Here is a 25,172-nt window from a genome sequence, read left to right on the forward strand (position 1 = left end):
ACAGAGAAATAATACATTATAGAAAAATAAATTCTTCAATAACTATGTTCACCAAGTTCTTCAGCTCCATATGAACTGCCAGTAAACAAGTGTCACGTGTTTGTGTCAGATTGTTTGGTCTTAGAGAAAAAAGGATAAAGATAGCAGGCTAGATGTGGGGCGGAATTTGCTTCTAAGTCTGAAATTTAAATATTCTTACCCTCATTTTTATTATGTCATACATTATGTATGAATATAAATGTAAGTTTCTTTTTAAAGAAAAATTTCATTCATTAAAAATAGCTATCTACCAAGCTAAGGGATATATTTTCTTCAAAAACAGTTGATGAAAATATGTTTTTACTTGGTATCCAAAACATCCAAATCCATTTCTCTCCTTTAACATAAGGATTCAGTGAGAGATTTAATCTGAAGTGCATTTTCCCAAGCTGAGGCATAAACCTTAATAAAAATAAGACACAATGTAATTCATGGAATTCCATCAGCAGGCATGAAAAGAGATTGGTATTGCTATATGCCATGAGCCAGTAAGTTAAATTTTCTTTGAGTTGTAAATATATATTCCCAAAAGAATGTTTTTTTCCTTGAAGTACCTTAGCAGCAAGGTAGTAACTGTAATGCATTCCAAGTTCAAAATGCATTTATTCCATTTAGAGAGATTCATTTCATCCTTTACAAGAAAGTTTAAAATATTTGAACTCATTCAAGACAAAATTGTATTTTTTGACATAGAGAAAATATTTTTAGCAGTATGTAGTACTTTTAAAAATCATAAAGACGAGGGTCATGTAAGATGCCCTATAATTGAAGCCCTTGCTTGTCTTGAACATTAGAACAAGGTACCCAGAGAAATGAGATGCTGTAGGCGATCCTGTAGCTAGGGATTATCTGCATTACCTCACTCTGGCTGTCCTCAGTGGCAGAATGAGTCAGAGCATTGCATACCATCAGACATGATGAAATGAGATGCAGCTCTTCTTTAAAAAAACCACCCAAACAGTAATATAAATGCAGTTTGTCAAGAGTTAGTGTCTTGTTTTTTGGTGTGCCTTGAAGTTGTTTGCTAACCTATGCATACATGCATGCATATGCATCCATGGGATAACATGCCTCAAGGGAGTGCATTTTTCATAAAAGTATGCTGTTCCTATTGCTTGTGGTATTTATATATAAGATTTAGCTGAAAACACTGGTCATGCATCCCTCCTCTAGTGTGGTGTTCTTCAGATAAAGGAAAGTAAGTCTTTTAAAGTTCCTTGTTTCATTTTACTCTGCTCCTTTCTGGGACTAGAAACTCCAGAGATAATAGTGATTTTTTATTTTTTTTTTCTGAGCAGGGCTGCTACCACTGCCATGGAGGGCAGTAAGAGAACAACGGAAATAACATATGTACCTGCTACAAATGCACTGGGTTTTTACATGCTTGTATGTTAGGGCTTGCATTCACTGAAAATAGATGGGTTTCTGCCTGAGTTCACGTGAAAAACAGGAATGTTAGTAGTTTTCAGATGACTACAGACTGTCATTGCTTGCTAGGATTTTCTCTGAAGTTAAGCACCTGCCTGTTACTGAAGTGAAGTCAAAGCTTTGGAAGGGCTACAGTCAGCATGGCAGCATTATGACCAGCACTGGATTTTTGGAGGATATTGATGTGATATCTGTAAATGATAACGTACTTTCTTTTCTCCTCTAGCCCGGGTCGCTCCCCAATTTCCTTTGACAGTGAAATAATAATGATGAATCATGTGTACAAAGAAAGGTTTCCAAAGGTAAAGAATCACTTTTTGAATAATGCATTCAATGAACTTGTGACCAAGCTCAGAATTCATTTGTAGTGCTCATTGGAGAAGGAGCCCAGCTCTTACATCTCATTTCCAAGCAGTGCAGTTTGCTGAGAGTTTGAAGCTGCCTTCTCTGTTTCATGTGTTAATTCTACTGTGGAAGAAATTGATTGAATGTGTAGAGAGATTCAGATGGAAAAAGATGAAAAGCTTTGTGTATTTGTGTATGTATTTCATATTTACTAAATTTCTCATGTCTTTTATTGGCATGACAAATGCTCACAAGAGTGAGAAGGGCCGTGCTTTGGCTCTCCATATATTTTTTTTACCCAATCCTCATGTTTTTCTTTAAGTTCTGATTCAGTTCAAGACTGGAAGAGAGATGTTTTGCTTATTTTAATATATACTTTTAAAAGCTATTTTGAAGAGTAATTTCAAAATAAGTTGGATAACATTCTCTCAGTATTCCCTGCATTAAATTTGCTTTGTACTGATCCAGACTTCTTTGGTTTTGGTAGGTTTTCCATTTATATATTGGAAATGCAAAGTTTTCTTTTAAAGTCTTTCCAAATTATACTGGAGGTTTTGGCAAAAAAAAAAAAGTTTACTACTGGGGCTTTTGGTACCAGAGACGCAATGAGGATAGATTAGGATTTTTAGAAAAATCAGTCTGAATTCAGTTGCACTGAAATGTGCTGAAGTAATCTGCAGTGAAAATAAATGTGTTTGTTTTTTAAAAAGCCGAATATTGAAATCTGTGGAATTGAACTTTGAGAGTTAACATCTTGTTGAAATGAGCGTAGAAGATCGTGTATCTCAGAGCTGTCGATATGACCATTCCTTCCTGTTCTACCAATGGCAAAAGTAGATGTTTCTCTGGAGACAGGATATCAGGGCTTATAGTGATAGAGATGCCGTGTGTCTATTGCTTGAGGCAATGATTTTGAGCATCCATGGTCTTGCCTAAAAGTTCTGAAAACTGTCTCGTATCTTATGTCCTTACTCTGGAGACCCAGGGAGGAATACAGCCTCAGGACCAAGATATTGTATGGTCATTTTCATTTTCAGAAAGTGTGTTCTGATTAATTTTTGTTTGCTTATGTGAATGTAACTTTTGCCTGTGGTATGCTATTTTTATTCTCAGCAAAATGCTATTGTATTTTGGAATGTTTTTTAAGCACTGTGCATTTTGGAATTGCGAATATGTTCCTTTAGCACCCTGCTTGTTTGTGGTTTAAGTTCTGGGATAGTAAAATTTAAGAGTAATTTCTCTTTATCCTGTACTCTTAGGCCACGGCGCAGATGGAAGAACGACTGGCTGAGTTTATTGCCTCTAATGCTCCAGAGAATGTGCTGCAATTAGCAGATGGGGTCCTAAGTTTCATTCATCATCAAGTTATTGAACTTGCCAGAGATTGCCTAGATAAATCACGTGAAGGTCTTATTACTTCTCGGTACTTTTATGAGCTGCAGGAAAACTTGGAGAAACTTCTCCAGGATGTAAGTACTCTCTGGAAAGTAGAATATATTATTTTGGTTGAAACATCAAACAATAAGCCAGAGCTTTGATTTTAGGAGAGACAATGCGGATTCCAGGGGAAGGGCAGTGGGTGGGGGTGTCAGGAGATCTGAGTTGTTCCAGTCTGCTGTTGATCTGCCACAGGCAGATTTGAGCAAATCACTTCACCTGTGTACTTTGTTTGTACAAAAGTTAAATATGCATATGAGTAAGTCAAAGGCAGTCTTTACTGTTTATGAAAATTGGGTTCACCCAGACGAAGGAAATTTACTAAACTTTTCTTTCATGTACTTCAAGACTCTGAATGACTTATTAATTACAATAGTGCCTTCAAGGAGTGAAAACACTATAGTTTGTAGTGTTGCTATAAATTTTTCATAGAAGATTTTCTTGAGCTGAACTTAGTCCAGTTTGGGGTTTTTTAGTACTTCAGTGTATCTTGTGGTGTTCAAAGCACATGAAAATACACAAGGGGGCACAATTTTAATGCATGCTCAGTATGCTTCAGCTACTCATTAAACATTGCTCTTTTCCTTTAAAATAAAAATAATATTAAATTAAAAAAACTCTTAGAATTTATGCTATAACTGTTGTGAAGAGTCAGTGCTATTACCAGTTGCTGGGTCCAGACCTCCATTTGGGAATGTCTTCCTAATCCTCTGCTTTGATTTAAGGAAATAGCAAGCTGAAAACACAGGATTTATGAAGATTGCAGTCTCAGATAACGAGTATCACGGAGACACATAGAAAAAGAACACCTGAAAGAATTTGTTTTCTGTGATGATTTTTAATCTGTTTGATGAAGATGTGTTTATGTGTTATGGATCTGTTTGCCAACCCGCTGGCATGAATTGCACTACGTTGTGCCGCTTTGCTACTCTTTCCAGACATTAGAAAATGGCAGATGAATAAAAATACTATGTTAATATACAATTATTGTATTAAAAAGCTTTGTGAAAACTGCAGAATCTTCCCTTGTATCAGCTAAAATCTTTGGCTACCCCATTTATATGAATGTGGCTGTCATTTCCCTGATACTTGTTATGCATGGGAGAAAAATTACTCATGTTTGATTTTGTGGTGTTCTGCCTGGACGGGGAATATAATTTTGACAGATAAGAGAGGTAGGGAATATCTTTCGAGGGCCTATGTGTTTGTCTGCCTATGGGATATCAGTAACCATGGTGGATGCATTTAATAGCAAAAAATGTGTTTCCTGGTAAAAGTGGTGTTCTTTGGATGCCCTGCAAGAGTTTGACCATTGACACCACCGTCCAAGGCTGGAGAAACTGCATCTAGTCAAAGAAATTGTTCAGTATTCATAGTCTTTAAAAGAGAGGAAAATGTTTCTGGGGTTTGAAAGTGGGAGCAGAGCCTTTCTGGGCAGGATAAGCATCACGCCGGGGCCAGTGCAGGGCCCAGTGAGGGCTGGCTGCGGGCTGGCGGAGGCACGTGGGCAGTCTGCCTGTGCGGGGCTGGCAGTGAAAGGGGGAGATGGAGGGATTCCCTGCAGCCAGATGAGCACGTGTCAGTGGGTCCACCTTGTACCTCCAGAATCTGGAAGCAGGGTATTTGCAGACGTCAGCTATGAAATAAGGGATCAGGCCTCTTTGGGTGATGGTTTTGAAGTTGAAAAGATTTCACTGAAAGTGGGTGTCTGTGCTTGGCAAAATAGCTTACTTTTCAAGGGGTGCAAGAGGACTACAGGGCGTTTTACTGCTTCTGGTAGCAGATACTTAGAGCTTGAAATTCTCCCGCTCCCAGACTTTCCTCCTCTGTGTGGACAATCATTGCTCATACCATGAGGAATTAAGAGCAATAAATTGGGTCTGGCCACTTCTAGTCTGCACTTTCAGGCTTGTCTTCTGGCCTGAAGAGGTTAATTAGGATCTCGGAGAAAGTGTGGGACTGATAAATCTGCTTTTTCCTTTCCTCTCCCCTCCCTTGGAACAAATCCTCAAAACACACTTCTTAAATGTCCTTTTCCCCTTGATCCTGCGTGCATTATGCTGCTGTTCCTAAGCACAGGGAAAGATGACATTGAACTGTTGTTAGACAAGATACAATGGTCATCTCTGGGCTTGTTCAGGAATTGACATTCAGGGCTTTCTTTGAGCTCTTCCTCCTTAACTACTTCTGCAGAGCAGGGGTGAGAGAAGGGTCAGCTCTTCAGTTTAATTGATTTACTTTAGGAAGTAAGGTGGGCTAGAGACGATTAAAGGGAAAGATTAGAGAGACAAAGGAGGCAGAACAGACTGGGACGGAAGAGGACAAAGAAGTTAAAGACAACAGAGGAATGCCAAAGAATTCCACATCTTTCTCATTTGTTTTTTTCTGTCCTGGCATAGTTCCTTGGCTTTTCTTTTATATTTTAATATTTAAAGCTACTTGTTTTCCCCTGCTTTCCAGTCTGTGCTTTGGCCTTCAGACTGCATTATTTCTAGAAGGAAATAATTGGGACATTTCAGCCTAAATATATATAAATTGGTGATAATATTTCTTTTGGAGGACTCTCCTGAAGTGCAAGAAGTTTGGAGTCAAGTTTAGATTATTCCAAATTTGAGGGCAGGGTCTTTACCTTTGCTTAGTTTCTAAGGTATCACTCAGAGTTACACACTATATAAATAATACCAACTGGAAGGCCATCTTCCACTTGGGCAGTTGTGTGCTCTGTGCAGTAGGATAGGTAGTTTTATGGTATATTTTTATACCATATAGAAAGATTGGGAAGGTGATTTATTGGTGAATAAGGAGGTCAGCAGGTGGCAGGAATACCCACAGATTTTCGTTCAGTTTTATTGTGAAAGAATGGATTCTCTTGAAATTCTTTTTTAAGGTGTTGATTCTGACATGTGGTAACAAACTAAATTTGCACAGTATTTCAAACATAAGGAAAAGAAAGGAAACTTGATTTAATATGTTGCAGTTTGGGTCTACTTTATATTGTAAAAATGTATCTGTAAAACAAAGTAACTGGATATGTAAATAATGAGCTGTTTAAATATACCAAACCAGAAAGCTTTAAAAGTTTTTAGATCCTGGCTTTTGTAATAAAACGCCAACAAATCTCGTTAGTTATGGCAAATGAGATATTTTCCTTTGTTTGGAGTGTGAAATATTGTCTTTTAGCCAGAAAAACCTATTGCTTATTACATCCTTGAAATTATCCTGAAGTAAAAATGAATTTAAGAGATTATTTTGGAAAACATGAACTTGAATGTTACACTTCATGCTTAACTAAAAATATTGAAAAATAAGATAAAGCACTTATAAAAAAGAATATATGACATTCAGTTCTTTATCTGTTACCATGGGGTGGGCTTAGAGGATGGGATAGGACCTCAGGTTACTGGGGAAAAAAGGTTATAGTCAGTTATTACTTGGCTGAATTGATGAGGTAAGAGTAGCCAAAAGAAGTTTAATGGCTTTTGTGTAGGTGTAGCCAATTGGCGAGGAAGGTGAAGGATTACAGGTGTTTCTGTGCATGGAACAACAGAAACAGTATTAGTATTATACTGCAGTGACTGATGCTGCAGGTTGGCAGATGGATATTCTGATTGGGATTGCTTTCTTAATACAAGCCTGAGCGTAAATTTATTGGTTCTTGGCATTGCAGGTCTATTGTTTTGGTTTCCATCAGTATATTAGCTCAATTACAGCGTTGTGACTTGCATATCCCAGTTATTGGTCCTAAAAAAAAACAGTGATTTTAATTTCATGCCCCAGTAGCTACAGTTAGTGACGGATGGGTCTTTCAGATAAGGGAATCGGTTTGTAAATTACCCGTTGCTACCTCCTGTACACGTGTCACTGGCAATGTGTGTAGGAATGGCATCAGCCTCTACCCACAACCCCGATCGCTTCTCCCTCCTCCCCTTGGGAGGCGGAGGGGGGAAAACCCTGAAATGCCACCAGCAACCTTCAGACAAGCGTGTCGGCGTTGGGAGCTGCTGATGAGATGGCACGCCTCGTACCAAGGCGCATGGAAGCGGCAGGCAGTGCTTGGCTATAGAACCCTCTGGTTTCCAGATACCATCCTTGGGACGGATTGTAAACAAGATGTCTGTAGGGATGTCCGGGCTGTCCTGTGCGAGAAGGAAACAAGAAGAGGCAGTTTTACTGAGGATCTTGGAAGAGCAGCGCTGTGCAGAGATGATGGCTGAGTGGCTGTTACAAGTTGTGTTTGATTAATGCTTTTTTTCCCTTTTGCTTTTCTGTATCGTTTGGCAGTCATGGTCTAGCTTTTCATTTTCAAAACAGACACCCGATTAAATTAGTTACATTTATAAATTATTTTGCCTAAATTGTCATTGAGAAAAGGAGAAAACAAAAGGACTTGATTTAAAAGAACAAGTTTGCTTTAATGGTCTAAATGGATGCAAAATGATGAATTATATATATTATGGTATATTTTTTGCATAGTATAACTTATGTAGGAAGAAAAGGGCTTTCTAGTTGCATGTCTGATATTTCAAATGATACAAAGTTGTTGATGTTTTATTTATTCATTTCAACACAGCTAAGCCCTGGTGATCGGGAATGGCTTTTCAAATATGAAAGCATTAATTTCTTTCTAGAATTCATATTTTAACTTATAAGTGTGCGTAATGCATTAGGGGACACAGAGTGAATACTAATCATCTTCATTTTGATTATTTTCCATTCTATAATTAGAAATGCCTTTTAGTTAGGAAAAAATTGCAACTTACTTCAATGCTTTCAAAATAATCTTCTTTTTAAGCCTCTATAGCCAGGAAACATCTCTGATATTGTTTTTAAATAATAAAATATCAGGTACATAATTTTCTTCAGAGTTAAAATTCTAGCCCTAGCTTATCAGTGCTGAAGTAGACAATCAACATTTCTTGTTCTGACCTGTGTCAAAATAAGAAATAATGAACTTTTAAAATTTTTTGTTTGGTAACATAATATCAGAGATATGTTATTTAAAATGCCACCTGTATGTTTCTAGCTCTGAATTTATGCTTCCCTGTGTTTTTATTGTTCTTTTAGGTGATTACCAGTGTGATTTGATTTTTCACACATATATGTCTTTTTCTTAGATGGTACTAATGAACAATGCTAAATGAACCTTTTACATTATTGCTGCTTGCATCCTTGTTGATTAAAATATCATTCCTATAAGCAACTGGCTCATTGCCAGCATAAGCTCCTTGGTTAAGTTCTGGACTTCATATTTGTGGCTGTGCTAAAGCCTGATTTTTAGACCTTGGGGAATAAATAGCTATACTTTGTTTCAGAGTTTTTACATGTCATTGGAACCATCTTTTTGTTGCCCTGCAATGAAATACTATTTTATTTGTGCTTCAGGACTCATAATGTAACGATTGTGAGCAAAAGAAGAGTAATTTGGGGGGGGTGTTCCAATATGTCATTGTTTTTTTGTTTTGTTTTGTTTGGGGTTTTTTGTGTTTTTGTTGTTGTTGTTGTTTTTTGGTTTTATTTTTTAATTTTTGCTTTAGTGTGTTTATTGTTATAAAAAGACACCCTCACACACACACGCATACCTTGAAACTAAGCCTTGAATTTATACTAAAATTTAGTAAAGTAAAGGGCATGGGAAAAAAAATTCTCTGAACTAAGTTTCTGTATGCACTTTGCTTTGCTTGTCTGCTTGGTCCTCCATAGCGTAGAATGCAGTGCTGTAGTTATTCAACAGGACTTATAAAATTAAATAAAGATAAACTAACATTTAGTTTTTCTTGATGATAAAAAGAAGTAGTTCAAATTCTAGCTGAAAGTAAAGCCTAGAAATATGTGTGGCTGATAGTTATTATCTAGACAACAGTATTATGTGGAAGATAAAATTGAAAAAAATCAATATTATTCTTTTCATTTTTAAAAAGAAAATAAAAACATATCGTATCTAATATAATTGATAGGTGATATAACGCAAATAGAGCCTTTGAAGTATCTCTTGCATGGTAAAAGGAGTCAGTTGTAATGGTAAAGATATATGTAACTTGGCATCCTTGAATGGGCTGAGATCATTGCCTGCCCTGATTCAGTCATGCCTTTGCTGCCAAATTATGGTTACTGAGCTGATGATTGCTCTGTGTTCAGCATCTGACATATAAAAATGAAGAGTTCACTGATAGGACCATAATGTGATGCTCTGCTCTCCACAGGCCCACGAGCGATCCGAGAGCTCCGAGGTTGCCTTTGTTACCCAACTTGTGAAGAAGCTGATGATTATCATTGCACGACCAGCTCGGCTACTTGAGTGCCTGGTAAGTTTGGTCCTTGGGAGAGTGCATGTATGATCTAAAGAGTCTGGTGTGTTTTTGAGGAGTTCAGGAACACAAAGCGTTCAAGAGAAAGCTTTACATTTTCATTAAAATATTGATGAAAAATAAATCAGTATTTTAAAATAAGAAGTACTGTCTTTTGCATTAATATAGAAGTATCTTTCCAATGGACTGTCAGCTGCAACAGCAGCTAAATTATATTTTAGTATAAAGTTTATGGCTGGGGGCCAGATGTAGCTGTTGACATAATTTCATGCTACTTGATGCCACTTAATTTTCCCTGTGTTGTTAGTAGCTACAGTAAAGAGCCTGTAGATGTATGGTGTACGTACGGTGCCCAGAGAGCCACGCTAAGAAAGAACTGTCACTAAGGAAGAAGTTTCCTTCCACGATATAAATGGTGTTTAGACTCTTGGACTCAAACTCTTACCATAGACCCAGCAATTGCAGAGACGTCTGATGTCAGGTTTTCCAGCTGCGAACACACAGAGGGCTAGACCAGTGAGAGATCCAAGCAGATTTGGAAGCCTGAGTTTGAAATCCTATTTGGTGCTATTGGAATACATGGAAAAGCAAGTCTCATTGCTTTTTTAACAACTTACTCTGGCTAATAAGAATGCATTTTTTTTATTTAATTCTAGAAAATGGTGAAAAGTGTTTAGGCCATCTCAGTGAAATAGACCACTGTATCCTGAAGTCCTGCAACTCCGAAAATATCTTGTAGGTACAGTGGAGAAGCAGCCTGAATGTGCATTCTCACTGTGATGCCATGGCAAGAGGGTTCATGTAAACCTTGAGTATATATGGAAAGAGGTGTTCAGGCCTCTGATATACACAATGTTTCAGTGGTTATTGGTTATAGGAGTCAGTCCTGTGACTGTATTTCAAAAGCATGTTGAAAAATTGGTGGTAGTGTAGGAAAGAGTCACAAAAAATTGTTGGAGCACTGGAGAAGGTGTCACAAATCTACAGTGGAAACTTATGAAATGACAGGATGAATTTCTCTGGCATGTCAAAGCACACGATCTGATGGTTCTTTCCGGACCTAAAAATGACAGGGAAGCTACGTCTGTTTGAGACATTAGAGAAGCTGGCTAAATTAGGAGTCTGTGGCTGGATATAGATGTACAGTTAACATTTCAAGCGCGTTGAGGGCAGTATGTCCATGGGTGACTTTTATCATTGGAGTCACTAGAAGATAAATGAGTTTTGGAGAGCTTTCTTTGTCAAAAAGTAGACAAGAGTGGTCCAATGTTTCCAATGATACCAGTTTTTGAAAACCCCTGCAGAAGTACTGAGAACCAGTAGACTTTGGAGGGTTCCCTTATTCCTCCTCCATGATCATCAGATGGATTGCTTTGCTGTGAACCCTGTAGTGCAAGGAAGACCACTGTCAATGCTGAAGTAGTAGGCTGCAGAACCAGCAGGATAGATGCCTACACTTATTCAAGAAGTCTCCACTAGATTACATTGAAAATCCTGGGCACAACTCCATTCAGACTGGGAATTCTTTGGCTTTCAAAACCATTTTTGTGATTTAGATGGGTTTTGTGACTCCAGTTATCTTCCAGCACTTCTTCAAAATGTTTTTTTGGAAGTGATGACAATGAAGAAAGGAAATAAATTTAAGCTTATTGTGTTTGTATTTGATGCGTTCACCATTGTCATTTTTGCTCGTGCACGCTCTGCTAGTAACACATCATCTAGGAAAACGTGAAACAACAGTAAGTTTTGTGAACCCATCCCTACAACCTGCAAGCAGTTTGAAACTCAAGCCAGCCTTTAACTGCAAATCAATGGGTCTCCGGGTTCCTCTACTGTCTTCTGCACCTGATGTTCTGCAAAGTTGAGTGGGAGCAGGTGGAAGCAGTGAAGTCATTGGGATTTGAGTAATGAACTCCAAAGCATGTAGTGACAACCTTGACAATCAAGTGGCTAGACTTCAAAGTGTAAAAATAATATTTAGATCTGTATATTAACCTTCCCTGTTTTATTAACCTGTATTGCCTTTCTAGCATTTTTTTTCAAAATATATATTTTATTCTGCTGACATGAAGAATTAAATATTAATGTTCCTTTTATCTCATAAAAGAACAAGGAATATAGTAATGGATAGTCAACCATTTAGCTTGAGAACTACATTTCATTTTTATTTTTTACGTACTTGCTTTGTAATTTAACCTTTAGCTTCAATTGTTTGTGAATTTATAAACAGTTTATCTAAGTTTTAATATTAAGGTTAGTTTTAGTAACACAGCTTATTCTTATTTCTTCCTTGTAAATGAAATAACTGACCATATAGACAGCGATTGTGATGGTTGTGATTGTTTTAATGGGGGTGAAGTCATTTAAGTATTTTAAACTTCAGTTATTTGGTTTCAGTCTTTGTATTACCTGTTGGGCTGTGAAATGTTTATTTATGGACTGAGTCCCTGGGGCTTCAAGAAAATAATAATGTGTTTTGTGCATCACTGAAACCATCTTTGGGAAAAAGTATGTAATATGTTCTTTTTTCAGATTATTTTTCCATAGCACCTGCCTCCCCTCAGTAGGGATCATTATTCTGTATTCAAATGATTAAATAAATCTACTAATAAGAAGACAGAACTGGAACGTATTTAATTTCTTAAATTTTTGTATGTTTGAATTTTTTGTCACCAGACTTTTTTTTTTTCTTCTGTCCTTTACTCACCAATAAATGACCTCCAGCGGTATCTTGAAGAGTCGTTCCTTGACTCCACCTTCCCTTTCACCTTATTCTCTATTACGCTGCAGTCTGTTGACCATTTCTCTTCTGTGGTCTTCTCTGGTCTGGCTCCCGCTCTCTGCCAGTTCTGAGACAGTTGATTCATTAATCCTTTTCCAGAGGAGTTAGGAAGGAACTTCATTTCTCGCATTGTTGCTCTCTTTGGTGAGAGCATGTATCTCTTTGGTGAGCATGTATCCAAGCAGCATTGCTTAAAGCAATCAAAAAAAAGTGCGTCTTTTCTCTGTTTCACTAACCATTCAAATATCTTTACATCATCACATCTCTGATTTCTTTTTCTTGTTTGCAGTTCTGTGCTCTCTTTTATGCTGCTGACCACATTCACATAAGTTCTTTTCTGATGCCCTCACAGCTGTATGCTGTAACTCTTCCCCTTTTATCCTCCCGTTTCACTAGAAAATTTTTGAAGAGTCTTGGCAGAGCTGCTTGATGCTGGTGAATGATGAGGTTTGTAGGGGAGAGTTAAAGCTTAACTAGTGAACTGGCTTTTAAGCAGAATGCCCCTCCTGCCAAAAGCTCATCTTTTATTTCCAGCTGTATCTATTAGACTAGTAAAAGCGATCACACCTTCGTAGAAACTTTTCTTGCCTTAGAGATCACATGCCACAAGACTGAGTTGATAACTAACTCCGTGCTCTTGTACTGTATAGTACAAGAAATCTGCAGCAGTATGTCTTCTGTAGAAAGTGAAATGTCTGCTGATAAAATAACAATTGCTGTTTTATTAATAATTTTATTAGCAATTGCTAAGGTCAGGACAGTTACGGAATTGGGTGGGTGTATGGTTTGATCAGAAGTGACATTTGAAAGCAGGAGAGGTTTATATTGGCTTAACTCACCTGTCAGCCAGAGGTGGCCGAAGGTGGCATCTCAGTCCTCATCACAGACCTTTCCCTGGCACATCTCAATGTGACAAAATAGGGAGATGTGTCCACATTGATGGTTACATTATTGTGACCATATTATCCGATAGTCTGGTTTTGGTTCATAAAAAATCCCTACAGTCCTTGTCCAGTTTTGATTTGCAGATGTAAGCCCGTGGGCATGCAGCAGGCTGTAAATGACTGTCATTTTTGCAGAGCAGACGGGAATGCATTGACTTGCTTGTTGTAACTGCAAACGTTTTGCGTCACTGCTGAGCCTAGAATTAACTTTGGATGTTTCTCAGGAATCTCCTATACGGTGGAGAAACCTTTCGTAATTGTAAAGCTGAATCATTTACCTCTCTCTGTCTCTCTCACCACCTTGCTGTAGGAGTTTGATCCTGAAGAGTTCTACCATTTGTTAGAAGCTGCAGAGGGCCATGCCAAGGAAGGGCAAGGAATTAAATGTGACATTCCTCGTTATATTATCAGCCAACTGGGACTCACCAGGGATCCCCTGGAAGGTGAGAACTCTTGTTTTGTACACTCCAAACTGCTGAAAGGATAACCAGATCTCCTGGTCACTACGTAGCTGAAGGAGCCTTTTGTTTTATTGGTTTAATTCCTAGGCCTTTTGTCCTTATTTTCCTGTTTGCTGTCAAATTCTAGACTGTCCTTTCCAGTCCCGTGTCTCAAAGGAATGTTGCTGGGGTAGGGATCACACATCAACAGTGACAGTTCTTTACTTATGATGTTAATAATGTCTCCTTGTATTATAGCTGAAACAATGTTAGAAAATGACTTTATGATTTAACTGTTTTCTCTGTGCTATTGGACAGTAAAAGTAAATTTACCTGTTATTTTTCTGATCTGCCTGGCTGCTGGTGGCCCGGTTGGAAAGTATCGTGTCATCCCACTTTGTTGTCCTCTCTGTGAAAAGTGTATTTGTTGTGATTTTCCACGAGAAACCAGGACTAGTATGAATTTTTAGGTGGAGATGAGATTGTATTTTTACATCTTATGTAGCGGCAAAACCAAAGAGTGTATTGCTTTGTAACAGTAACAGCTTTTCTGCTGGATGCCAGAATTGCGTATGGTAAATTGAATATGCTGTAAATGTACAGAGGCCCAGAAGATCCTAACTTTGGAATTTGTGAGTTAATATTTCTTGCCTGGCACTTTGCTAACTGAATCTCTTCTCCTGTGACAAATTTTATGAGCATGCACGGCTTGCTCAGCAACAATAGAAAAAGTGTGACAGAGACTGGAGGTTACTGCAGAATATTTCAATGATTGAACCGTACTTTTTGTTTTCTCAGGAGAGCATAATTTTAGCATAAATTAGTAGTCTGGATAGGACTAGTTTAACTTCTACAATGTTTACTGGAATGACAATGACAGGTTGACTTCAAGTGAAGAGCTCTTCAGGAAAATTTCTACCAAAGATTGCTAAATGCAATTTAATAGCGTTTGTTGAAATCTGACATTAAAGGGAAATTTCCTTTGATCCCTGTCATGGGAGAGAACCTTTCCATCACTAATTCCCCTTACTAAAGTCAAATTTTCTTTAGAAATGTGTGGAGATGTCAAGGTGCCTTATTTCCTTTCTGTAAGGCAGGCACCCAGAAATGTCAGCGATGTCTATTCAGAGATGAGTAGTTAATGTAGGATTTGGATTTGCAAAGTTTATAGCATCTCCTAAGACAGCTGAGTAGCCTAAACTAACTGACTTTCTCCCAGTTTGCTGCTGCTCAGCGTTTTGCGGAATGAGACACATTTCATGGAGGGAAGTTGTTTGAAATGTAATGCTTTTTCTTTTCTGGAATACAGAGGTGCTACCAGGCTGCATGTAGACATATATACATGGAATATATTTTAATATTAAATAGATGGCACTTCCCCCAAACATGCATTTATTACCTTTACTTATAATAGAAACCATCTAGAATAAGTCAGGCTGAAATTAGAACAATTAATTATATTCATCTTTCTATAAAATACTGCCTACAGCTTACAAGATGTTAAAGGTTATCACTGTATAATTGGAGTGACTTTTTACAGAGAGGGGAAAAAAGTCCTTCCTCATCTACAAGCACCTCTGAAAATCCTGTTTGTCTTATATAAACAAAGAGAATAGTGTTTGATTGAGATCATTAGGAGTAATCTTTCCTCTTTCTTTTCAGAAATGGCCCAGCTGAATAGCTATGACAGCCCAGACACTCCTGAGACAGATGATTCAGTTGAGGTAAAGCAGTAATACACTCACTCTGTCTAGTGCCTTTTTTTTTTTCCCTCTGGAAAGAAGTAGTCTGCAGTAAAGAATTAATTATAATGCAGAGTAATTTTAATTTTTAAAAAAAGTGCTGACATTTAAAAGCACATGTTAAAACTAGAGTATGCACTCATAAAAATGTGGAAATCTCTATACTGTGGTGGTGCAATGCTTGAGGTTACATACAAGCATTATCATCTAGTTTTGTTGATTTTTTTAAAATTTTTTTTTTAGAGTTGCAAATAAAAATCCTCTGGAGTAATTTTTTATATCTGCATTTGTAAAATGTGATGGGTATTGAAGAGAGTTGACTTTAGTAATTGCACGTTGGAAAAATTTAATTATATAATTTGCTACATTTCAAAGATCCTTAGTTGTTTATTTTATTGTTTTTTTAAAAAAATATAATGTTGAGGAAAGGCCTGAAGCTTATAGTCCACTGACTTTTTGTACTAATACTTGTGGAGGGAATCTGCAAGAGTCCTAGGGATACAGACAGTTATCCTAAAGCTGAGGACTCCAGAGGTTTAGAACCGGCTTGAGTTTGGATGAATGCTGCTTAAAGAAGAAAAGGACAAAAAAGTGACATGTAGAATGAAGTAATTAAAATCCTGATTTCCATTTTCTTGTGTTCTTTCCCCAGAGCCGTGGGGCCTCTGTCCAGTCAAAGAAAACTCCATCTGAAGAAGAGTTTGAAACTATTAAACTGATCAGTAATGGTGCTTATGGGTAAGGCTTTTAGACTTTGCTTTAGAAGAAAATAATATTATTGCCCTACCCAGCAAAGGGCTGTAGCAATATATAGTGATGAATGACGGGTTCTTGTTGGGTCCAAAGCATAAATGATTTTTGCTTGGGTCTTACAGAGGTTCTACACTTGTGATGTCTTGTGCATTCTTCTGGGAGATGCCATTTCTTGCACGTTCTTGGGGTTTCTTAGACAATAACCTCCCTACCTGGACATAGTTCCTGGCTGTGAAGTTGTTAGATTGCGCTGAACTGCACACAGCTTCCAGCTGAGGGACCTGTTGTAAAGATTAGTTGTACTACATTAAAGCTTTCAGAGTATGGCATTCCTAATCCCTCTCTGGTGCAAGTTTTCTGAAGCCCTTCCTAGCTGTGACCTCAAGTCTATTTTCCCAGTAACTACTTCTGCACTGTTTCCTTATGGCAGGTAGGTAAAATAGAGACACTTCAGTACCTTGGCTTGAGATGACAAAAACATTTTCCAGAAACATTGTCTCTAGGGAAGATATTGTCACTTAGTTCATTGTGAGATTTCCTAAGTAATAGTAAAAAAAATATAGTTCTGTTAGTCTGAGAAAATTATTTTGCACCCATTTTGTTACTGCTTATCAAGGCAGTCTGTATTTCCTTTCATGCTGTCTGGTTAAGTCCTGTGATTTGTATTTGTTGAAAGGCAAAATGAGTGAGGGTAAAATCCTGTAGTTGCAAATATTATTGATGATTCATTGAAACAGCAAGAATATTGAGGGAGAAGTTTATGCTTTTCCATTCTTCCATGTATTCAGATTACATATGTAACATATGTGACTGTTTGTGATTACTTGAAATACTAAAAGAAATGCTAAAATTACATTGGGGCAAATCTACTGTGAGAAGTAGTACAGTAAAAATGCTGTTAGATTTTATTATCCATTGAAGAATCCAGAATTAAGTCAGTCAGTTAAAATTTTAACTGCAAACCTATCCAGAATTTTAAAGACGGTTCCTGACTGTTTGCAGTTCATAAATCCTTACCAGTGAAGTCATTAGGCTGTAACTGAAAAGCAGTGATATCCAGTAGGTCATAACAGCAAAACTTGAGCATGTGCTTGAGTGTTTTCTTGTTTTTTAAAAATGGTAAGTGGAGAAAGTGTGAGCATATTTTTTAGTCATTGAAGACCCAATGGAGCATGTCGAAGAGCCATATTATTAGACAAGATTATTTTATATCTTTTCAGTCATATTTCTGCACAGGCCCCATGATTTCAATGTAACTTTATAAAAACGGGAGAGAGGTGGTAGTTTTGCTGTTACTTGTATCTGTCTTTATCATGGGTGTATTTTATAGTCAGCTGCTGGTGAGACACAATACCATGTTAAATGTAATATACTCCAGAGAAATGGAAACAAATACTGACGCAATAAACTAGGCAAACTGGATGAAAATTTTATTTGCAAACATATTATTAATGTGCAGGAATCTAATGATCTGCAAATGATAGAAATGTACTTTACTGAAGGAAATCCCTGGTGACAGTGTTGCGTCAAATGAATTTTATGGAGCTTGGAAAGAAATCGTGCTGATTCCCTAAGTTTGGACAATTTTTTTAAGTGAAATGGTGACTGTAGTGTTGAAAAATACATGCCTCTGCAATGATACTTAAGGAAGTTTGTGACATTTATGTCTGAAATATTTCCTTGTTAGCCACATCAGTGAAAAAACTGCTTAATTCAAGAAGGCGGAGTAGCTTTTGGAAGGAAGCATCATGGGGTTCCTTCTTTTCTGGGGAAGCTTGGCACTGATATTATAGAGTCACAGATAAGTCTGTCAGGATCCATCCAAAACAGTTACCATCACTATTTAAAACAAACAAACAAAACCTCACCGGAACAATTCAAACTGAAAATGGAACTTTTCCTCTTGGTATGTGATTTTTCTAGAGCGGTGTACTTGGTGCGACACAAGACCACCCGTCAACGTTTTGCCATGAAGAAAATCAACAAACAGAACCTAATTTTGAGAAACCAGATCCAGCAGGCTTTTGTGGAGAGAGATATCTTGACGTTTGCTGAGAACCCCTTTGTGGTCAGCATGTTCTGCTCCTTTGAGACCAAGCGTCACCTGTGCATGGTTATGGAGTATGTGGAAGGTATGGTTGTCGTTAGCTACACCTGCAAAGGGACCTTAGGTAGGATGGACGTGCAGTGTGTATGCAGTGTGTCCCCTCGTAAAGGATGACATTTCCGAGTGATTTATAAGATGTGTACTTTTGGGTGTGAGACTGATCGGTGCGCTGCTCTGGACGCAATAAACGGGAAGACTATCTTGTGTGTGCTAGTCCTTTCTTCATGGAAAGTAAGTTCAGTCAGCCCTGCAGTCGCAGGGGAGGTCATGATGCCCTTTTAGAGAGGACTGTGTGGATTGCTTGGGCTAAGCCAGAGAAATGAGTCATTCTACCGCTAGTACAGTTCAGCATAAGGAGATACTCCATTTGTGAATCCTTGTGACTGATAGACCATGATTGAAGTGGAGCTGATGAAACATAATGCCACATGTAGAAAGTTGCTGGGGTCAGAAGTCAGCATAAACTTGCCGGTCCTCACTAGAAAGAAATCCTCCTACTCTCCTATGGGTTGACATGACTAGATCCATAGCACGTTTATTTGGCATTACAGTTAGAAAAAGACAGTTAAGAAACATCACCAAGCAACACAGTCTTTGTTCTTTAGCAGCCTTTTTTAAAATACAGTGCTATTTTATACTGATGGGTTTTTATGTTTGTTTGCTTGCTTATTCTTTGGAATATTATTTGATTTTATTTTATCACTGTATCTTATTGTAAGCAATATATTCCCACTGATGGATAGGATTAATTTCTTACGACTGGCTTGCTTGGCTGAATGTTTTTGAGAAATAAGCTTATAGTTATTGTATCAGTATTCTTTCTGATAAGTTAGTGGAATGAAAACAGATGTATTGACATAATAAATTTTAATATTAGCTCCTATTTGCAAGTAGAGATGAAGGTCGAATGAAGTGTGTGGCCAGTGTTCCTTAAGAAGCTTGAATCAGGGGTCCACAGACTTATTTTCATGACTACTACTATGTCCAAAGGCATGGATCCCTCTCCATGTGCAGGGAGAGCCAGTTAGTAGTTGTAGAGGTGTTTACTTAGGTTTTTAAGAAGCTTGTGTATCAGAGTAGTATGTGTCTCATAGCAAAAAGCAAAGAAATTTATAGAGAGGCCAAACAATCGTGAACTGCCCTTTATTCAAAGCTTGCTTACAGTTTGGAAACTGCATCTATACAGTTCTTAAGCATGCCCAACATACATGGATCTCAATTTTCCTAAGATTTTAATACTTACTTGCAACTCAAGACGGAGTGTAGAGAGAGTTTTAGAATTCAGGCTAACCAGGATGAGAGAGGCAGCCTTTAGGAAACTTACCCTCATCTAGTATTGTAAACCCATAGCTGTTCTTTCTTAATGATATTTGCCATTTCACTGTGCCATATTTGCAATTTTTGTTCTAGGAGGTGATTGTGCTACGCTTCTCAAGAACATTGGTGCCCTACCTGTTGATATGGCAAGGATGTATTTTGCCGAGACTGTTCTGGCACTGGAGTACCTACACAATTATGGGATTGTTCACCGTGACCTAAAACCTGATAAGTGAGTCTTTAGCTCTACAGAACCTGGAGGGAGAGCCAGTTCTTTAGGGCTGTTCTCCATAGGCAAGAGGACATGAGGGCTAGAGACAGTAGAGATCTTCAATGGTATCCTACATGTACGAGATTTTAGAACAAGATAGACTCTGAGAAAGGGTAGGAAGAACCTCTTCAGGTATTATCTCAAAGCTGTTGCTATACTGATGAAATTATGGCAGAAGGTAGTCTGATTTCTAGTTGCCTTGGCTGCTCTGTGATACTCAGTTGCATAGGAGGTTTCTTTCAGGTATTTGATGAAGACATAACACCGAGAACTTGCTTAGCCTTCTCTCATGTTCTTTTTTTAAATTGCTTTTTAGAAACAATTAGTTGAATATTGGATTATTTTACTTCTTTTCTTTCTTCTAGTCTCCTGATAACCTCCATGGGTCACATTAAACTAACAGACTTTGGACTGTCTAAAATTGGGTTAATGAGTCTTACAACTAATTTGTATGAGGGACACATTGAGAAGGATACCAGGGAATTCCTGGACAAGCAGGTAAGCTGAAAAATTTTGTCTGTTGATGTGGGATCAGATGCAGGATTCTGTCTTGGGATAGAATTGGAGTTTGTAGCACTCCGACTCTGCCTTGACACTATGCTCTGTGTTGTAGAATGGGAGGAAAAGACACAAGTCTATTCTCATGTTTGTGCATAAATTGGTATTGTTGGTTATTTCAACTTCTTGTTTTGGAGTAATGCACCTCAGCCCTTAGTTTAGGATATTGAAAGTGTGGCCCCGGCAGCAGTGCAGGTGTGAACAGAAGTTGGTTTAGGGATGTAGCATGGATTTTGCTGGAAGGTTGTTCCACGGTCTCCCCCTTCTGGTGCTTAGAAAGTTCATGGCAAGTTCCTATATGTTTCTTGTAATTTTGTCTGATGGCTTAAACATTGATTTTTATCCCCATGATATTTCCTAAGGGTCATTTTTCTCCTTAGCCTTCATTTTGCTAGGCTTAACCAGCTAAGTTCTTGTAGATAACAAGATAGATTTTCCTTTGATGAATGAATAGCTCTTCCATGCACCTCTTTCAGCTTGACTTGATATTTCCTGGGCATAGTTGACAGGAACAATACTGTTTTGGATGCAGGCTCACCAGTGCCTTGTATAATGGGATTTAAAAATACTCTGTCTTCTGAAAATACCTAGAACTGTAGCTGAATTTTCTTCTTCAGCTGTGCCAAGTGTTAATTCATAATCATCCTGCGGTGTTGTCTTCCTTTGCTTCTGAGTAACGATGCTTTTTCTAGCAGGAACTCTCTTTGGTCACTACATCATGGTCTTGCACTTTGCAGTGTTGTATTTTTTACAACTAATTTGTTGTTGTTGCTGCTTCTAAGCCTGAGGCAACTTAGATCTTCCAATGTGATTTCCTTAGCCATTGTCTGTGCCAGCTGTACCTCCCAAGTTTAAAAGCTGAAATGTGTAATCATGCTGCGCTGCTAATTCTGCATCTGTGAAACTAAATTCTGCTAGCAGAGAGAAGTGAGAGGTTTGTCAAAACTCGGTTCCTGATAGCTATAGCTGTGCCAGTAGACATCCATCAAGCAGACAGACTTATACGCACAGAACATGCGTTTTTCCCATATGCTTCACTATATGTGCACCAAAGAACTACTTAGCTGGCATGTTCACGCTAGGAACATTTCATAGTATGTGATACCATTTCTGTGCAGGTAATCTGTTCCTCAAATATAGACTCTTGCTCCATGGAAGAAGTTCACAGCATAAAGTGGTTAGTTGCAAAACATTGATAACTTCCTTGTAAAGCTCTGAGGAGAAAAAGAAAAAAAAAAGACAAAAATCAGCTTTGATGGGAATTTGGGAATTTGTAAGACTGTTCCTTTCTTGTGTCTTTCTCTTGAGGTCTGTGGGACTCCAGAATACATCGCACCAGAAGTGATCCTGCGCCAGGGCTATGGGAAGCCCGTGGACTGGTGGGCCATGGGGGTTATCCTGTATGAGTTTCTAGTTGGCTGCGTTCCTTTCTTTGGGGACACACCTGAAGAGCTCTTTGGGCAAGTGATCAGTGGTATGTTTCTGTTCTGGCTCTGAAGAGGTTTCAAAGAGTGCTGTGAAGTAAAACCTTGAAAATATTGAGGATCCACAGTTTAGTCAGGAAGGACTGGGTATAAAATAATGGGGTTTAATTTTAAAATATCTATCTTTCTGTGTCAAAGTAGCATCCGTCTGATTGCAGCTATTGAAAGTTGTTGAGTTGCTTAACATGTCTTGCTAGATAGTTCTATCATTGTGCATGGTGTGGGAGTCGTGCAAATCCTTGTGGGATTGGGGAAAAATATTTAGGGATTTTTCTGTTCACTCTTTTAACTTAAATGATGGAGAATATGACAGGAGCAGCCGCCAACTTGTCTAATTCAGTCTGATTTTGGTTATTGCTTCTGTAGGTGCAAATGTCAGTCAATTGGTAATTGTATAAATGAAATAAAAAGGAAATTCTAAGCAAAACATATTGAAGCTCTTATACTTGGTACCTTCACATCTTGTGGCTTTTTAAACCTATCTCCTGCTTGGAGTTGCACAAAAGATTGCTTTGTGTTCTCTCAGTGAATATGCCAGTGAAAACATTTCCTATTGGGAATGCTTTCTGAAACAGTAAATTTTTAACACACTTGGCAGATATCCTTTGTAAAAAGCAAATTTCAGCAAAGAACTAAATATGATGCATGAAATTGTTACCTGTGCATTGTTCTCTCTGTTCCAAGTATAAGGAGCGTGGAATCTGCGGGCAGGAGATACAGCCACAGTATTGTCAGTGTCATTGTTTATGGATTGTCATGGAAGTCCCATTTCATACTTTATTAATAGAGTTCTTAATGCTTTTTTTTCTCCACAAGCACTGCTTGGATTGACAGCAGCTTTAGCTGACGCTGAATTTTATACATTTTGGAAAATGTCAATGCTTGAATTACATTAAGCATGCAAGCTGCTGAATTCAAGATATTTACGAACCTGGGGCAGTACTGAATGCTGCATTTTACAGTATAGGAATATGAATGGTTATTCAAATTAGTCGTGAAGCTGGTAGAAAATGTCAAGTCTCTTTTTGTCTCCAGATGAAATTGCTTGGCCAGAAGGTGATGATGCACTGCCACCAGATGCGCAGGACCTCATTTCTAAGCTTCTCCGCCAAAATCCTCTGGAAAGAATGGGAACAGGTAGGAACCTTGTGCATAGGAAAGTACTAGCCAGAAGCAGGAAAAGAAGCTATGCTGCCAGCAATGCACACCCAGCCATGTTGAAAAATGCTTATCTAGAGCTGGGAAACAGTTTATACTGGGTTCAGTGAATCTTGTGTGATGAAGCTCTGAGAGTTAGTGTAGATTGTACATGAGTCAGATATCACTGTCTTGTTTGGGAAACAAGAAAGGGTCACTGTCAGCTTGGCAACATAACTTCTCAAATTTGTGCTGTTCCATTAAAGGCTTGAAGGTTGTGTCTCCATTTGAACAGTGCATAATCAGATTGCTTTGAAGTTCTCTTTGACTAGGGGCTTAATCCCCTATATGGATGTGAATTCCTGGGTGTAATAAAATAAATGAAAACTTTCCCATTCCTAAAGGCCTGTACTGTAGAATTCTCCAAACATACAGCAAAGTCTGATAATCTCTTTGGCAAAGTCAGATGCGTATGTCAATGTTTCTGCATTGTAATGTCAGATTTAACGTTTTACAAGCCAACACTTCTCATTTCCTGGTAGTAAATAACCATAAATAATCTCTAGATACACTCTTGTTTTAAAATAATTTGTGCAACACTGTGGCTTCACAGCACAGGTTGTCTGTTTCATTGATTTGATTAGTTTGATTTAATTCTGGATTTTCAGTTGGAAACTACACTTTAAGTATAAAATAAAAATGTATATATAACAATTCCAAAAGGCATATGTATTCACCAGACTTAACACATGTGCACACAAGGGTGATGAATAGATCATGAATTAATAATGATGTCAGATGGTTTTCACATGTTCTTCTTTACTTCAAATCCATGTACTTGAAAGGTGTTGCTGTCATGGAAAAGATGTGGAGTTTCTTGCCTTATAAAATGAGTTGATGGACTGATTTTTTTGATTTCTTATATACCTGTAATGCTGAGACTGCTGTTCCACTTGGCATCTCGTAGTGCCACTGGCACTCAGCAAACCTTTTATCTCTTTTCTTCTGCTATTCTCTTTTTAAAAAAGACAGTAGCATCTTTTATGAATATTAATTTCATTTGAAAAAATATGCATATACTAGTAGACAGATAATCCTTAGTTTTTCCTTCCGGGTACCCAAGCTTCTGAAGTTAATAACAAAAGATACTAATTCAGGAAGATAGGTAAGTGCCTGCCTTGTTTTAAGCACATGAATGAGTGTATTCATGCCAGTGGAGCAACTCACATGCTAAGTACCTTTCTGAGTTTGCTCTCTTTATTCAACTACAAACAAGATGGTATTTAGAGTTTGGAAATTTTAAATTAAGATGTTAATTAGTTCTTAATCTTGCAACTTGCTGTGGAATGTAACAGCAGTTGCTGCCTTCCAGCCAGTTTAGTTATGTGTTGTCATTGAACAGGAGGAGGAGGTGAGAAGGAGGAAATCTTGTTCAGATTTTATCCTGCATCACCACTTTGGTAAAAGGATAAGTTATTTCTCAAAATTCCTTGAAAATGTGTGACTTAAATGTACTCAGGTACATTCTCTTAGACTTTTGATATTTTTAGGGTTTGTTTTTCTTGTTACGCAAATCCTGAAAGAAATACTCTGCAATAAAAGATGCTTATTTCAGGTAGTGCCTTTGAAGTGAAACAGCATCGGTTCTTTAAAGATTTGGACTGGAATGGATTACTTCGGCAGAAAGCGGAATTCATCCCACAGTTGGAATCTGAGGATGACACAAGCTATTTTGACAGTAAGACTAAAGATTCAGCCTAAATGGCATCATATTTTTTGTGCGTATTTCATTTTTGAAGTTGTTAGAGATAAGGCATTGTTAAAAATTGAATAAAACACTTGATAGAAATTGCTTTTAAAAGTTTCTATTGAATGTCAAGTAAGGTTGCTTTGAAAGCAAATGATTTTTAGATGAAAAAATATTGCTGCTGAAGTCAGTTGGCCTTTCACTGGTGCCTGTGGCCCTACAAGCCACGGCCCTGCAGTCAGAGGTGCTGTGGTTCTTATCCTGGGTTTATTACAGTACTTCCAAAGCATTTGGTAAATCCAAGTTCCTTGAGTTTTTGAGTGATATTATCTTTCC

At 37.9% G+C, this 25,172-nt stretch overlaps 1 protein-coding gene across 1 annotated transcript in view; it reads left to right on the forward strand.

The window, feature by feature from the left end:
- LOC104167030 (microtubule-associated serine/threonine-protein kinase 2-like) overlaps positions 1-25,172 on the forward strand; it is a 66,380-nt gene that overhangs the window by 24,195 nt on the left and 17,013 nt on the right. The window contains exons 6-18 of the mRNA XM_009707151.1: positions 1,694-1,769; positions 3,072-3,281; positions 9,450-9,551; positions 13,591-13,723; positions 13,869-13,910; positions 15,383-15,444; positions 16,115-16,200; positions 18,139-18,347; positions 19,733-19,871; positions 20,276-20,408; positions 21,777-21,942; positions 22,988-23,089; positions 24,705-24,827. Of these exons, the coding sequence (XP_009705453.1) occupies positions 1,694-1,769; positions 3,072-3,281; positions 9,450-9,551; positions 13,591-13,723; positions 13,869-13,910; positions 15,383-15,444; positions 16,115-16,200; positions 18,139-18,347; positions 19,733-19,871; positions 20,276-20,408; positions 21,777-21,942; positions 22,988-23,089; positions 24,705-24,827 (1,583 nt within the window). The remainder of the gene's footprint in view (positions 1-1,693; positions 1,770-3,071; positions 3,282-9,449; positions 9,552-13,590; positions 13,724-13,868; positions 13,911-15,382; positions 15,445-16,114; positions 16,201-18,138; positions 18,348-19,732; positions 19,872-20,275; positions 20,409-21,776; positions 21,943-22,987; positions 23,090-24,704; positions 24,828-25,172) is intronic.

This window comes from Cariama cristata, unplaced genomic scaffold (genome assembly GCF_000690535.1).
Source record: "Cariama cristata isolate BGI_N322 unplaced genomic scaffold, ASM69053v1 scaffold24359, whole genome shotgun sequence".
NCBI classification, from domain to species: Eukaryota; Metazoa; Chordata; class Aves; order Cariamiformes; family Cariamidae; genus Cariama; species Cariama cristata.